This window comes from Pseudoliparis swirei, chromosome 21, assembly GCF_029220125.1.
Source record: "Pseudoliparis swirei isolate HS2019 ecotype Mariana Trench chromosome 21, NWPU_hadal_v1, whole genome shotgun sequence".
Classification (NCBI taxonomy): domain Eukaryota; kingdom Metazoa; phylum Chordata; class Actinopteri; order Perciformes; family Liparidae; genus Pseudoliparis; species Pseudoliparis swirei.
Genome location: NC_079408.1, coordinates 7,762,815 through 7,777,753, shown reverse-complemented (window position 1 = coordinate 7,777,753; position 14,939 = coordinate 7,762,815). Strand labels below are relative to the sequence as shown.

The window sequence follows — 14,939 nt, the reverse complement described above, 5'->3', positions numbered from 1 at the left end:
ACACACACACACACACACACACACACTCATTCATTCTCTTTTTGCCTGTCTGTCCATCTGTCTCACCCCCCTGCTCTGTCCCAACCTGTCTCTCTCTCTCTGTTACCGTCAGTCTTGACACATGTTGTCTGTCTCTCGGCGTGTCGGTCACTTCATGCCTGGTCATCACCGAAATCATCCCAATTGATTAAACGCCATTAATAAAGTGTGGATTAATAAATAAAGGGAGATCCAGCAGAGTACTACAACCTATACAGTTATATACTGTACATGTCATCTGTGGCTCAGCTCTCCAAAGTGAGGTCATCAGGTTATTTTGACTATATCACTTTTTACAGAAAACATGCATTGTTAAACTTTGGCTGAGATGTTTGAAATACGAAGGCTTTTGGGGGGCAAGAAGTGTGTGTTGAGTTGCATTGTGGGAAATGTAGGCTCCAATGAGTTTCTACAGCATGGCCTATGCACTGTACGTGAGGATATTTCATACCTCTGCTGCTTCGATTTTGCTCAAACGTGATTAAATGATGACGTAATTCAGGTTGGGTCCCTAAAGAATATGTATGTATACTAGTTATCGAGGGTGGTCCACAAAGAAAAACACATAAAGAGGAAGTTGCATTGTCGGTGCTGCGTGTTTTTTTTTAGTCAAACGTCTTGAGTCCACGGACGTCTGCGTACAGAGAGCTTCACCGGGACACCAAACTGCTGTTTGTGTCTCACGGGACTCATTTTAAGTAGTTTTGCAGTGTTTACAATTTTTTGTTTTTATTGTTATTTATTTTCATTTTCAGAAAATGTGTTTCCCGTGAAACAGACATGGGAACATCATGTAGGAGACCGTTGAGAGCTGGGCGGAGCTGCAGAATTGTTGATAACTGTGTGTGTGAGTTTGACCCTTCCACACACACACAGGCCTGTGACCAGTGTGCATATGAATATATTGATTGATCAGCTTTAATTAGGCCCCTCTTCCTCACGTCGTCCCCCGCTTTATGGTTTTGCTCCGACTTGTTTGCTGCTTCCTCTTTCTCATGGCTTACTCTCTCTCCCTTCCTCCCCCTCTTCCCACTCCTCTCTGCTCCCCGCTTTTTCTATCCTCTCGTTCCCTCTCCCTCTAATTCCCTCTCTCTCTCTCACCCCATCACTCTCTCCCTGTACCTAAATCAATGAACACACACTTTATGCCGTCTATTGATCCTTTAATATCTATCTGTCCTCGCCCCCTCCTGTTCTTGCCCTCTCTATTTCTCTTAGTTTTTCACTCTGCTCTTCCCCCATCCCTTTTCTCACCCCTTGCTGTCTCCCTTTTGAATGTCTAATCCCCCCCCCCCCTCTCTGTCAGACCCTTTCTCTTTATGTTTCTCGCTCTGGGACGTCCTATTTATATGGCTGGCACCGTCATGCTTGCACTGAAATGTGTGTGTGTGTGTGTGTTTGAGAGTGTTTGATGTTGGTCTAAGTGGTTAACATAATATGAGTCCAGAGAGAGATGAAGTTACCGCACACGCACTCTCACGCACAATTTCAGGCTTTTTGGAGACTTTTCTCTGAACAATTTGTGCTTTTTAGTATTCTCTATCCTGTGCAGCAGATCCATGTATTATCTATCAATTGCATTCTCCCAGTCCAACACACACACACACACACACACACACACACACACACACACACACATCTGCTTCCCAGAATGACAAAAACCTAGTATTATCTTTTGTTATTTATTATTGCAGGTGGAGCCATCATTGCATGACCTTGCCGTCACCCCCCCCCCCCCCCTTTCCCTCTGCATATGTTTTTATTTATTCAGACCGTATACTCACTTTCCTACCCTCTCCTCTTCTCTGCATGTTTATTCAGACACATCTCTCTCTATTTCTCTCCGTACCTACCTAGCCCACACCCCCTCCCTCTGTACCCGTGTGTCCGGCTTTTGTTACCAGCCTCGTTTCCATAACAACTGCGACCTTTCAGTCAGTGCCTAACCAGATTTTTAATCAGAAGTCGGAAAAGACAGAAATTAGATGAGACGGACAGAGAGCGCAAGAGGGAGCGAATTGTAGGGGATGACGATATGAATAATTCTCAGAAAGAGATAATAAGAGGTAAAGCTGAGCAACACAAAGATATAAACTGGACCTGGTCTCAGTTTGGAGGCTGCATGGCGTAGACGGGGAACATTCACAGCAACAGGTAACAGATTGCTGCCCAAGGTCAGGCAACAGCTGTAGATTTTTTGGGAAACTAAATATCTCAAAGCAACAAGGCTGAGGTAAATCATTCCAGGTAGTTCAGATGAGACTTCAATAAAAAAAATTACAAAATATGTGCTGCACCTGAATGTGCCGAACAGGTTATTTCCCCCTGTTACCTCTCTGACCTGTTTACTCTCACGTCTCAGTCGGCCATAGATGCTGTTTACTTTCAGAGATCAAGAGCTCGACTCCAACGTTCTGGTTATATTTCAAAATTTTTGAAATATTTCAATGTAATGCAACATCATCTTGGCACTTCTAAATTCACCAAATGTTCCTTTTCCAACATTTAAAAAACAAAAATGTAAATACAATTGTATATTTTTTGTTTACATATAGCTTTTTTGTATCCAATGTGGTCTACCGTGTAGGCAACATTTATTAGATTTGACCTGTCACCTCAGTTCTGAAAGAGTGGGAATTCAAAAAGCGGATACCCCTCTGTGTCGCTTTCAAAGAACATTCCTGTGATGAGATAAAACTGTAAATGAATGTCTGACTTTCACAGTAATCTGTAGCCTACTGTGTAGCACGAGAATATGGTGAAAAAAACAAAATAATCAGTGACTCCTCTGTTGTACCTGCAGCATTCCAGACTCTGGATGCTCTTCAGCTCCCCGTCTGTGGAGGTTCCATTTGCAACAAGCTGTTGCTGTCGTGAATTATAAAAAAATGAAAAAAAGTTCATGCCATTCATTTGAAATCAGTTAACGTTACTTCTGACCATTTAAACCGCAGCATCGTGTGTGTGTGTGTGTGTGTGTGTGTGTGTGTGTGTGTGTGTGTGTGTGTGTGTGTGTGTGTGTGTGTGTGTGTGTGCGTGCACGTACTGGGGGTCATGCCAACATGGGAGGGACCGGACCGTCAAGTGGCCAGCTCTCGAGCCCCCGGCCGCCCGCCCACCGCGCGCCACTCCACAGCGGGAGCGGCGCGTGAGGATGATGCCAGCCACAGATATATGATGGATCGGCGAGGGAGGGCACACAACAACAAAAAACTAAACCCAAAAAAACCTGCACAGTGACACAACTGTAGAGTAAAGAGGAGGCGGCTGGTGAGTGAGAGTATAGAACTGAGAGAGTTGCGGAACAAAGGACAAATAAAGAGCAGAGGGGAACAGGAAAAAGCCGGAAACTCGCTGGTTCATTTCTGCCCGCACCGATGTCCGAGGCCCGCCGGGTGCCAGCGGGAGACGGCGGACCGAGGCAGAGCGCGTAGGAGCGGCCGCTGGAGTGGAACGCTTCGGGGGGTGGGGGGGTGCTGGGGAACGGACACCGCTGGAGCTCTTCTCTGTGACAGTGAAAGTGAGTCCATTTTTAAAAATTATTATTTGTGTTTAACTTCAACAACATTGTTTGACATGTGCCACGCTGAATGTGAGGGACGAGCCTCTCTGCTGCTCTCTCTGTTTGTTTATTGTTGTTTCCTTTCATACTGCGACATTAGTCCATCGCTGCCAATTAGTCACAGGACGCAATACGGGCGCGCGCGCGCGCACATACACGCGGATAAACTGACAGCTCGTGCGTCTGGATGGTCAAAGCGGATTCCTCTCGCGTGGCAGAGCCGGCAGATGTTGCCACGCGGAGGCTTCAAACATTATATTAATTATTCAAAGTAACGTTATTTCCCCCAGTGTATATGGATAGTTAAATGGATAGATAAATAGATCAATAGATATATAGATATAGATAGATAACTAGATAGATAGATAACGATAGATAGATAACTAAATAGATATATAACTGGATAGATAGATATATAACTAGATAGATACATAGATAAATAGATAGATAGATAGATAGATGAAACATGATTAAGACCTGGCAAAATTTGTGGACATTAAAATTTGTTTTATAACAAAGTCATTTAACCTGAGTAAACCCAGACAAATACATATGAAAACAACTGACACAAATAATGTTAATGCTACTATTTAAATTGATTGAAAACTGTAAACTGTTCAACACACAGACCTACTACGGAATTATAATTTATTTCAACTCCTTGAATGCAGTAGGGTTAGGCTACTATTTGAGACAAAGGCGGATAACCTGTTGGACTATATATGTGTTTCCTAAGTGTTAACACATGCTAGTATCAACATATACACCCATATTTAAACGTACGTACATTATTTACACTAATGGACTCCTGTGAGATGTGTGCGCTTTATTCAGCGTGAGCTCAGGTCTCCCAGTGCTACAGCAGTCCAACAGAACCATTCCTAAATCTAATCTAGTGGTTAATAGCTTTCATTTTCATTGCTCAGTGTTCATATTTTATGCAGCTTTCCAAAGCTAATCTGTCCCTGATATAAGCGCATTGGCTGGTTTGCCATCTGGGCTGTATTATAGTAGAGAGGACAGGGCATTTGAATAATTGATATTTAGCTATTTATAGGAGGATTATTCTCTTCATGTTGCACCAAAGGACCTATGTCCCGGTCTATCTATCTATCTATACATATATATATATATTTATTGATAAATAGATATAGGTAAATATGTATATATACATATATATACATATTTACCTATCTATCTATTTATCAATAAATATATATATATATTTAACTATCTAGCCATCTATCATCCATCCATCCATTGATCCATCAATCCATCCATCCTCTCATCCATGGTGTAATCAGCTTTAATTCTAACCATTGACAATCAAGTAAAGCCTAAAACGCTACATACGGTCTGTGTTCACATTTTGTCTGCCTACTCCACCTCTTTTAGTCTGTCCTTACATCTGTCCATTTATCATCCATCCATCTTTCTGTTCAGTGAGCAGTAGTGTATCCATCTGAAGTGGATTAGCGGTGTTATCAATGCTAAGTAGGACTGCTGTTCACACACACACACACACACACACACACACTTGTGCGTGTGCACACAAACACACACACGCACACACAAACACACACATGCTACTCTCACTCTATTTCACTCCCCAAGGACCATTGACCATTGTCAGCCCGATCTCAAGCCTCGTGTGTGTGTGGGTTTGTGTGAGTGTGTGTGTGTGTGTGTGTATGTGAGTGTTTGACGGTAAACACTCTGATCAAACAGTACTTAACAAGCTGCCTGCACTGATAACAGAGAGGAGAGGAAGAGCAGATGAGAGAGGAATAGAGAGGAAGGAAAAGGGGGAACGGGGCTCCGGGACAGAGGAGAGGTTATGAGAAAAAAAGGAATGTAGATGTGTGTTTTTGATCTGGATGAAATAGTGCGATGTTGTTCATTAGCCCAGCGTTCTTTATTCTGTTTTGCAAACGTGTTCAGGTCCTGTAGGGCGGCCGCGCAGAAGTACCTACTCAGCTCTTTGTTTTCAGCTATTTGGAAAAAGACATTTTACGAGCAAAAATGGTCAGTGATATTTTATTATTGTGCTCCTCTGCAAGGTCCTTATCCCACTCCGTTGTGTCCCTCCATTTTGTCACCAGTGTTTTTATGAGGTTGGCAGATCTGAGAGAAACGGGAGAGATAGTTTGGTATGTTACACAGATCGTGATCCAGATGTTAACCTGCACTGCAGCACCAGCTCATAGCCCGGGCCCAAAGTCGGTTGACTTGCATTGCACCCTTTTCCTCTCTGTCTTCCACGGTCACTTCTGCACTGCATTGCTTCCTCCTGTGACATGTTAGGATGCCACAGAGGGAGAATATCAACCCTTTGAATAACTGTTTGGACCATTTGGAAAGCTAAACTCCCTCTAAAGGACGTCGCAGCTCGTTGCTATGACGAGTGGAGGTGGCTGCGGCCTGTGATAGGCCGCTGACCTGTTTTGCTCGTGATTGGCATCCATTTATCCACCAAGTGCCAAACAGAAACAGTATTTGGCATTATTTCTATCTGACAGATAAAGTTCTTACGTGCACTTAGGTGTTAAATCCCAGTTCAATTGAAAAGTGGTGAAAAAGGTATCTATCTATCTATCTATCTATCTATCTATTTTACTGAAGTAATGTATTAAAAACAAAACAACATAATGCAGAAACAATGCCCCCTGTGATCATCATACTATTAATATATCGTTCGGCTATCGTTGCTCATGCACTAATATAGAGGCAGGATATGTTGTTCAGGTGGAGCTCATGTTCACGACTGCAGATCATTATACATTGTATTCTAGATCAACGGTGGTGGTGATTTATTACAAATTATGATTATTTCTTTTAGGATTCATAGATGGATATTTTGCTTTCTAAAAAATCTGAAATAGTGACAAATGCTCCGAGCCTAAAGTGTATTGGTATTTTTCAGCAAAAAAATATTCTTATGCAAAATCTGTAATTGTGTCCATCTCTGTCCGTCTCCGTCTCTCCAGTGATGGATTCCCCCACGGATCTTTTCGATGACTCAGCTGCCCAGATGCACGCATTCGCTCCTACTCACAGCTCCTCAGACCTCACTGGAGGTCATTCTCAGCCCGGCGCCGGGCGCCTTCCTCCAGCCTTCAGGCCCCCCGGATTCCCCCTCATCCACCACCTCCTCCAGCCCAGTGGAGCCCCCAGGAGGATTGGAGGGCAGCTCAATGCCAACTTGAGCACACACAGACACCTGGAAGACAGAGATTCAGAAGAAGAGAGAGGAGAGAGGGACGGACAGGTGGAGCATAGGATGGAGGGAGGAGAGGACGGAGTGATGAAGGGAGAGGACGGCGTGCTGGGGGTGAAGAAAAGGCACGGCGACGCCGCCCTCTCCGCCGAGTGGAGCCAGGACGTCTTGAAAGTGAAAAGAATGAAGCTGGAGAGCCGATCCAGAAACGGAGAGGCTGAGGTGGGAAGCAGGAGGCGCGAGGGAGGGAGGGAGGGGAAGAGAAGAGAGAGGGAGGAGTTGAAAGAGCAACTGGAGGAGGCCAGAGAGAGACTGCAGGCCCTGCAGGAGAAGGTGTGGAGGGCTTTTGGGGAAAAGCACATGGCAGAAGAGGAGAAGGAGATGAGGTGCAGAAACAGAGGAGGAGGAGAAGATGAAGGAGAAGGAGACGCTGGAATGATGTTGGAGGAGGAGGACATCACAGAAGGGTTGTATGATGAAGAGGACATCGACGGCGGAGAGATAGAAAAGGAAACGTTCTCCCTCCTTTCTGTCTCCCCTTTTGACAACTTCCACAAACAGAGAGAGGAGAGGCAAACAGACAGGGGAGGGAGGATGGAGAGAGGAAAAGGAGGAGGAGGGTTGCACTTGGAGGGCGTGATGGAGGGAGCGGGGTTGTGGTTGGATTGTGGCGGGCTGGCGAGGGGCGACTGGCACGGGGGGGTAGAAGACGAGGGCGAGGAGGGAGGGCAGAAGTTTGCTCAGGCGCTGAAGGTGGAGCTGGGCAGCGCCGTGGCTCGGGTCATCGACCGGGTGCTCCGCCTCTACGCCGAGGTGGCAGGCGTCGCTCCCTCCTCTCCTCCCGCCGCCATCGCCTTCCTGCCGCCTGGCGCGGGGAACGACGGCGGCGGGGAGAGGGAAGTGTGGATGGGACTCTTGACGAGAGGAAGGGGGGAGGATACACCGCGGGGCAAGGAGGAAAAGACGGGACGGCAGGATGGAGAGAGGGAGAAGAGGAGCAACGGGAGCGGCCCGCCTCCGGGGCAGCCTCGCCTCGCCGAAGCGTCGGACCTGGCGATGCCATTGGCCGTCCAGAGGTCACCTGACATCCGAAAAGCCCACCCACCGTTCGGCCCGCCTCTCTCTGCTCACCTGAATCCCTCTCACCCGAACCTCTCCCTTCATCACCCGTCCCTCCCTCGCCCTCCCCCTCTTTCTCACCCCAACCTCCTGCCTCCGGCGTCGCAACCCAAGGACCTCTCCTCCTCCTCCTTCCACCTGTCCTCCTCCTCCTCCTCCTCTTCCTCCTCGTCCTTCCCCGCGCCTCCCCCCCCTCCGCCCCCTCCCCCGCTCCCTCTCCCCCTTCTCCACTACTCCATGCAGCAGCTCTTCTCTCGCTCTCTTCACCACGCTCAGCTGCCCCACCTCCATCCGTCCCGCAAGGACTATTTGAACTCCGACCCCTTCCTGGAGTTCTCCGCTCACCCCTCTTTCCCGCCGCTCCCCTTGCTCGGCCACCTCGACCCCTCCCTCGCGCGCCACGCTCACGGAGGCAGAGAGAGAGGGATGAGGGGAGACGGAGGGATGAGAGGAGGAGGAGGGATGGACGGAGGAGAGCTCTACCTGACTGCCGGGGGAATATCCTTTTGTCACCAAGGGGGGAGGAAAGAGGGAGGGATATGTGTGTGTGTGTGTGTGTGTGTGTGTGTGTGTTTCTCCTTAACTGGCCTCACATATACAGCCAGGAGGGCTTGTCTCCGTGCCACCTGAAGAAAGCCAAGCTCTTGTTCTTCTACGCGCGCTATCCCAGCTCCAATACGCTCAAGACTTACTTCCCCGATGTCAAGGTGTGTGTCCCCGTCGGATGCAGAACCTCTCATACGTATCAAGTGATATTCACCTTCTAACACGTGACATTTACATTGAAAGAAAATGTGGTCATTAAAGATAATATTATAACCAAAATATACTGAGGGAGAATATATTATATTTAACCCACACACTATATTGGTGAGTGGTTTAAAACGTTTTTTATAAGATAATCTTTTTATTATCCTCGTCTGCAATGTAACAATAAGCTACAGCGAAATAACTGAAGTTAAATTACGATTAAAAATACTATTTAAACCCAGAAATGTAGTGAAATTAAAGTTTAAAGTGCAATTTGGTAACAGGTTGTTAATACAACCTCGTTCACTCAAATGTTGCCATGAATGAAGTACATTGATATTTTTACTTTACTATTAAAAATAACAGCAACTGTAGTCATGTTTTAACAGAACTTTACTGTAAATGTAATCCGTATAAATATTAAAAGACAATTGATAACAACAATACTTTAAATTTGGAAAGAAAACATCAAACATACACAAAATATTTCAAAAAACGTTGCTTTAAAAAATATATATTTACCGTATTTTCTGTTTTAATGTCTGCTGATATTGATATTTATTTATAATAAGTCAATTATTGCACACGCAAAATTCTATTGTTGTGAAAAAACCATGCTAACTGTTTTTATTCCTGATACAGTACAATCCAAAGAAAGAAAAGTTGTTCTCATATATTAATATTTAAGTATTAACACGCTGCTTTATGAAGCACCCCCCAAAAAAAATCTCTCTTTCTATGAGCGACTAAAGCTGTGTTTGAACTCCATCTACAATGTGATTATTAGTGTGAAATGAACTCATCTCATAAGCACCGCTCGCCTGCTGTCCACACGCGCTCACATCCTGTCCTGCTGTCTTCCTGTCCGCTGTCTAGTTTAACCGCTGCGTGACCTCCCAGATGATTAAATGGTTCAGTAACTTCAGAGAGTTCTTCTACATCCAGATGGAGCGCTTCGCACGTCAGGCTGTCCGCGAGGCTCTCACCCGGTTGGTTTGCGTTGGCGCCGCTTCACGTTTTAAACTCCTTTGTGCTGCAGAGTTTCACTCTCCTTTTATAGGAGCGTGCACGTGGCCACTGCATTTTTGACATAAGCTGACATAACTGGTTTGTGCACTGCACAAACTCAGGACTGTGAGGAAATAGGAAACAGCACTTTGGATTGTCGAAAATATTTTTTGTAATACTAATAAGAGTAAATGTCTTGGATGGATTTCATAACGTTTTCCTGTGTGATCCAGGGAGGGTGCACCTCGTCTGGGCAGAGAGAATCAGCTGCGAGTGGGCCGTGACACAGAGCTGTACCGCATACTGAACATGCACTACAATAAAAGTAACGTCTACCAGGTAAGTGTGTCAGTATGCAGCATGTTTATGATGCTTTAAGACCTCATAGTGCCGTCGGTGCTTTTTTCTTCTTCTTCTTTCTAATTATTCATTATACCTTGAGTCTGATTGCCTCCGAGTTTTCTTTCATATTTTTTTGTAAACATAAGAGCCCTCCAAGGTTACACTTTTATGTATAACGGCATAGACAAATTGGATGCACATCTCAAACTAGCCTTGGTTTGTCCAATGCAGCGATGACTTGTGCTCCTGTCTGTCAGATAAGAGCTGTGGGAAATAGTTGGTGACAGGGAATGCTTTGCTAAAGATTGTAATACCAACAAGATGAAAATAGTAGGAATCAGATTATTGCACTTGAATTATTATTTTGTTTTTAACTAACTACTGTGAGGATTCATCTCGATTTCTTTCCTTTTTATTGGATGCAAAGGAAACTGAAGTTGTGTTTAATCATTCTCCCAAGCTTTGGTAGTCATTAGTCTTAAATAATCACAATAATAAGAGCTTAACTTTTCTTTAAATTAATTAAAATATGTATGTCTTTTAGAATGTTAGAATGGAGTTGCTGTTGCATGCGCCTGTTAATGTTTGGCTGTACACTATGTGCAAAAGGAGAAGCAGGAATGGCATTTTCTTCTTATTTCTGTTCTACTGATGGTATTTATGAGTCTTATCAGTGTTTCATACAGTATGAATGATTTTTTAAGGTTTCTTTTTTACGTGGTGAAACACACTTGCATGTTTGATCGCTACCATGTGACATTTTTCTGGGCAATTCTGGATGATGAAGTCGTATTGAGAAATATAAGAGGGGGGAATAATTATGGTACAGGAATAATAATATCATGAATAACATGTCCACAATAGTTAGAAAATATTAGTTAGTTAGAAATATTTTAAGGGATATTCTCTTAACCTCAGTTTGTCAAAAATAAGTGTCCGGTATTTTCAGCATTTAACAACATAAATGACTTAGGCTAACGACTAACGACAATAGCTCTTATGTACAAGTCTGCTTTTCCAAAATGATTCACTTTGACTCACATTTCTTAATTAATATTTAAAATCGTTGGCCAGTACGGGTATCGAACCCGCGACCTTGGCGTTATTAGCACCACGCTCTAACCATCTGAGCTAACCGGCCATGTTTTCCAACTCCTAAGATGGTCTATGGTTGCCTAATGATTTATAATTGATTACAGATATTACAATATATAAATAGATACCATTAATGCGCACTAAATGTATGTCTTAAGAAGCCTTAGTTTTTTTTTAATTATTAGAATAAATTAAACACTGGAAAAATTAGAAAAAAAGTTTGTAACATTCTTGATATACTTCACAAAGTCGAGGCTACGCCAAAACTGAACCGCTAAACGCCCCCTGTACTGCTCACCGAGTTGAATCCGCTCACGAAGACTGAACAAATGCAGCTGTGACAGACCCCCGCTCACTTCACTTCGCAGGTGTTTTGAGTTGACTGGCTGATTAGTCTTCGGCTCGCGCACAAGCTGGGCGCAGACATGTTGGCGTGTCGTACAGCAGGACGAGCGCAGGTGTCATTAATAACCCTAATTATGCCCGCGCTCCATCAACACTATAGGGGCCCAGGTATTGTGCATGCTTTCGCACATGCATGGCTGACTGCGACGCTTCGTGGAACAGAGGCGTCACTCGTGTCAGTCTGCACACAGATGCTGTTCTTGCAACTGTATGAATGAATGTCAGGGTCAAAAGAATACCACGTGGTAACGTCCCCAAACTCCGTGTACTGATAAAAAATGAAAGTGGTGTCTTTAACCCTCCTTTCGCCTTCGGGTCAATTTGACCCGATTCAATGTTTAATGTCGGTGTTCTTTCGGGAGTCAACAAACAAACATAAAGTACCTCACACTTAAACTTGGAAAACAATATTAATTCTAATAATTTTCTGGAGATTTTAATAGCTGGGGTCATATTGACCTCAAGGGTAAAATATGTTAGTAAATATAAAGGCGACAGGAGGGTGAAACATTGAATCGGGTCAAATTGACCCGAAGGCAACACAAGGGTTAATAGGAGAATCCGGGAAATATCGAACCATTTTATAAAGTATTTTACCCCTTGACATTCACACTTCTGTCTGCAGGTACCAGAGAGATTCATCGAGGTATCAGACATGGCCCTGAGGGAGTTTTACTCAGCCATTTGGACTGCGAGAGACAGCGACCCCTGCTGGAAGAAAGGGATATATAAAATCATCTGTAAGCTCGACAGTCCTGTTCCAGATGCCTTCCGGCTGCCCGGTTGTCCTGTTGGCTGAGACACGAAGTCCCTTTCATCTGGTACATGTACACAAAAGTACACACATGTACACACATTTTACGAAAGCATTATCAAACTGTGCAAATCCACACCGTTGAGAACTGGTGTGAGGAAATCCGCTCAATTCTACTATTCGGTTTATTCATAATTCATTCATTTCTTTTTTAAAGAAGAGCATTTTAGATCTATTTAGTTTTGCCTCGTGTGCAGGAGAGGACACACATGCTCTAATGGACGTATAGCAGTGCAGTGGTGAGAGTGTTGTGACTGCACTTATCCAGGAACGTGACCGTGCTATTGAATTAAAACAGGATGGAGCAGGAATTTCCTCTCCAAACATTCTTCACCAGCCGACTGTGCCGCCACACGGGTTTGATGAAGCGGTCGGGAGGTCGCCGCAGCCACAGAATGGACCGGTGTTTAGTACCGGTGTCATGGAAATATGCATACGTGCTGTGTATAGTGTGTTACCGTGAGATGGCTACACATCGCTCATTCACTTGAGAATATAAGATGCATTCCCTTGTTCACACACACACACACACACAGTAATCAAATGTACTGCTGGCCACTGTTTACCAAGCATAGATCAATTCCATAATAATCCGATATATAACATGTTTTCAGATGCTATCCGGCAAAGAGCCCGTCACCTGAGCACATAAATAAGTTTATCTGATTAGTCGCCCCATTTTCCTCATCATCCCTTCCACTTGTGAGCAGACAACAGTGTTGCTTACCTTTTAAATCACAGCTTCCTGGTCCTGGCCTTAATATTGCAAAGTAATCAATCATGAGTCACTCTTGCACGAATGGCACCCAGCTATCGCACCCCAAAACATTTCAAGGCCGCTCTCCCCCTGGCAGTGTTCACGGTTATACATCAGAGACTTTTTTAGAACTTTATGCGATTGTTTGATAGAAATGGTTGTTGTTTTCTTGCGTGTGAGCTTTTCTTCTCTGGAAGTAGCTTTTTTTGTTAGCTTTTACATTTTAAATAGGTTTTCTCCGGCTGTGAGGAGGTTTCTTTCTTCTTTTTTTCTCTACCAACAGAAAGCTTGTCATGTTTGCATTCATCCAAAGGTTTAAAGAAATAAATACATATATCTATAAATTCACTTAATAAATCAGGCTTGGACATCTTTAAAGAAAACGTGAGGACCAATCACAGTTAATGTTAAAAAAAAGAAAGATATTGTAACTCTTTGGTTAATTGTCGGTTTGAAAACATGAAGTTTCCCTTGTTTTAAACTACCAGAGCAATGGTTTCACTCAGTAGATTATTTTTGCCTGTATATCCATCTCTTTGGTCAATATTTAATTATTATATGACTTTTTGTACATTATGGCACAATGTAATCAAAGTGTAATTAAAATTCTTCCAAGAGGGACAATATATTGAAATCAAACTAGTAAAATTAATGTTTTGTGGTTTCCTTGCCGTACTGTTATCGTCGAAATATTCACTTCTGTTTTTGTATTCCTTTAATGTGACGCTAAGCTAAATATGACGGTTGTACAGTTAGTAAATATCGACATTAGTATCCAAAAGGTATTGCAGTAACATTTACTCCATCTTCTGTATATCAAGGGAGGAAACTTGGGTTTCCCTAAAAGATGTTGATCGACGGCTCCAGATAAAGTCTTTAATCACACCTCTGTGAGAGGCCGTGTATGTGAACTCTTCGTGACGTGTTTTCAACTGCATGTTTCCTATATTTGCATTACATTTTGTATCGTAATCCCTTTTTCTCTCGTTGCTTTCATTGGTTTGTCTTTTATATTGTATAAATTTAGGTTTGTGCCTCAGACAGACTTTGATGAATTTGGTGTGTTTAAACTTATCAGTGAAATTAAAGTGATACCAGACTTGTGTTGTGATGTCTGCATTCACACACACACATGCACGCACACACACACACACACACAAGCCTTCTCTCTCTCTCTTTGGTGTTACCCAACACTAATACCATCATACTTTAAGCCTTTAATCTAACAACACTACCACACTAAAACACACACGTACACACATTCTCGCTGACACTAATATTTGGATGATGGCTTTGTAAGAGGCTCAGCCCTGGACTAAGTCTAGCCACCTGAGACCACACACACAGACACACACACACACACACACACTTTCTGGTATGCAATGCATCCAAACCACAGGCGTCTTGCAGAGGAAGCTCCTGTCTTTTGACGAACCAGCTGCACAACAGGTCTTGTCCCATGGACCTGGTTGAAGCTTGAGATGCTCAACATACTGTTTCAGAAGTTGCACTTGGTCACAATAGACACAGAACATGAGTGCAAATGTTCCCTAACCAAGTTAATTTGTGGATTTATTATCACTATCAACTTGCTGTTGCTCGCTGGTATATAATTATGAGTTAGTATTCAGATCTGTAATGGCTATGTGACACCAGTCAGCAGGCTGCGTACTGATGCTGTCAAATAAAATGGCCTCTGTGGATATTATTGTGGCATCCCTTGGCACAAATCGATCACGGCCGTGGATTTGGGAATGCACCACATCGAGAATGTTCGTCACACTTTTATTATAAAAGCCTCACAGACCAACACACATGGGCCTGACACAGA

The 14,939-nt window shown here is 43.7% G+C and overlaps 1 protein-coding gene and 1 non-coding gene across 2 annotated transcripts; one reads left to right on the top strand and one right to left on the bottom strand.

Annotated features, from left to right (window-relative positions):
• Positions 1–3,117: 3,117 nt before the first annotated feature.
• prox3 (prospero homeobox 3) lies at positions 3,118–14,212 on the top strand. The gene is made up of 6 exons (XM_056442997.1): positions 3,118–3,559; positions 6,589–8,439; positions 8,535–8,644; positions 9,564–9,676; positions 9,929–10,034; positions 12,163–14,212. Coding segments are annotated over exons 1-6 (2,355 nt in total). The 5' UTR covers positions 3,118–3,558; the 3' UTR covers positions 12,337–14,212.
• On the bottom strand, positions 11,105–11,178 carry trnai-aau (transfer RNA isoleucine (anticodon AAU)). Its single transcript has one exon. It is a non-coding gene; the product is annotated as a tRNA-Ile (tRNA).
• Positions 14,213–14,939: the final 727 nt, after the last annotated feature.

Coding starts and splice junctions, on each gene's coding strand:
- prox3 (XM_056442997.1), top strand. Junction 8,440..8,534: donor CCTGACTGCCGGGGGAATAT/CCTTTTGTCACC, acceptor GGCCTCACATAT/ACAGCCAGGAGGGCTTGTCT. Junction 9,677..9,928: donor GTCCGCGAGGCTCTCACCCG/GTTGGTTTGCGT, acceptor TGTGTGATCCAG/GGAGGGTGCACCTCGTCTGG.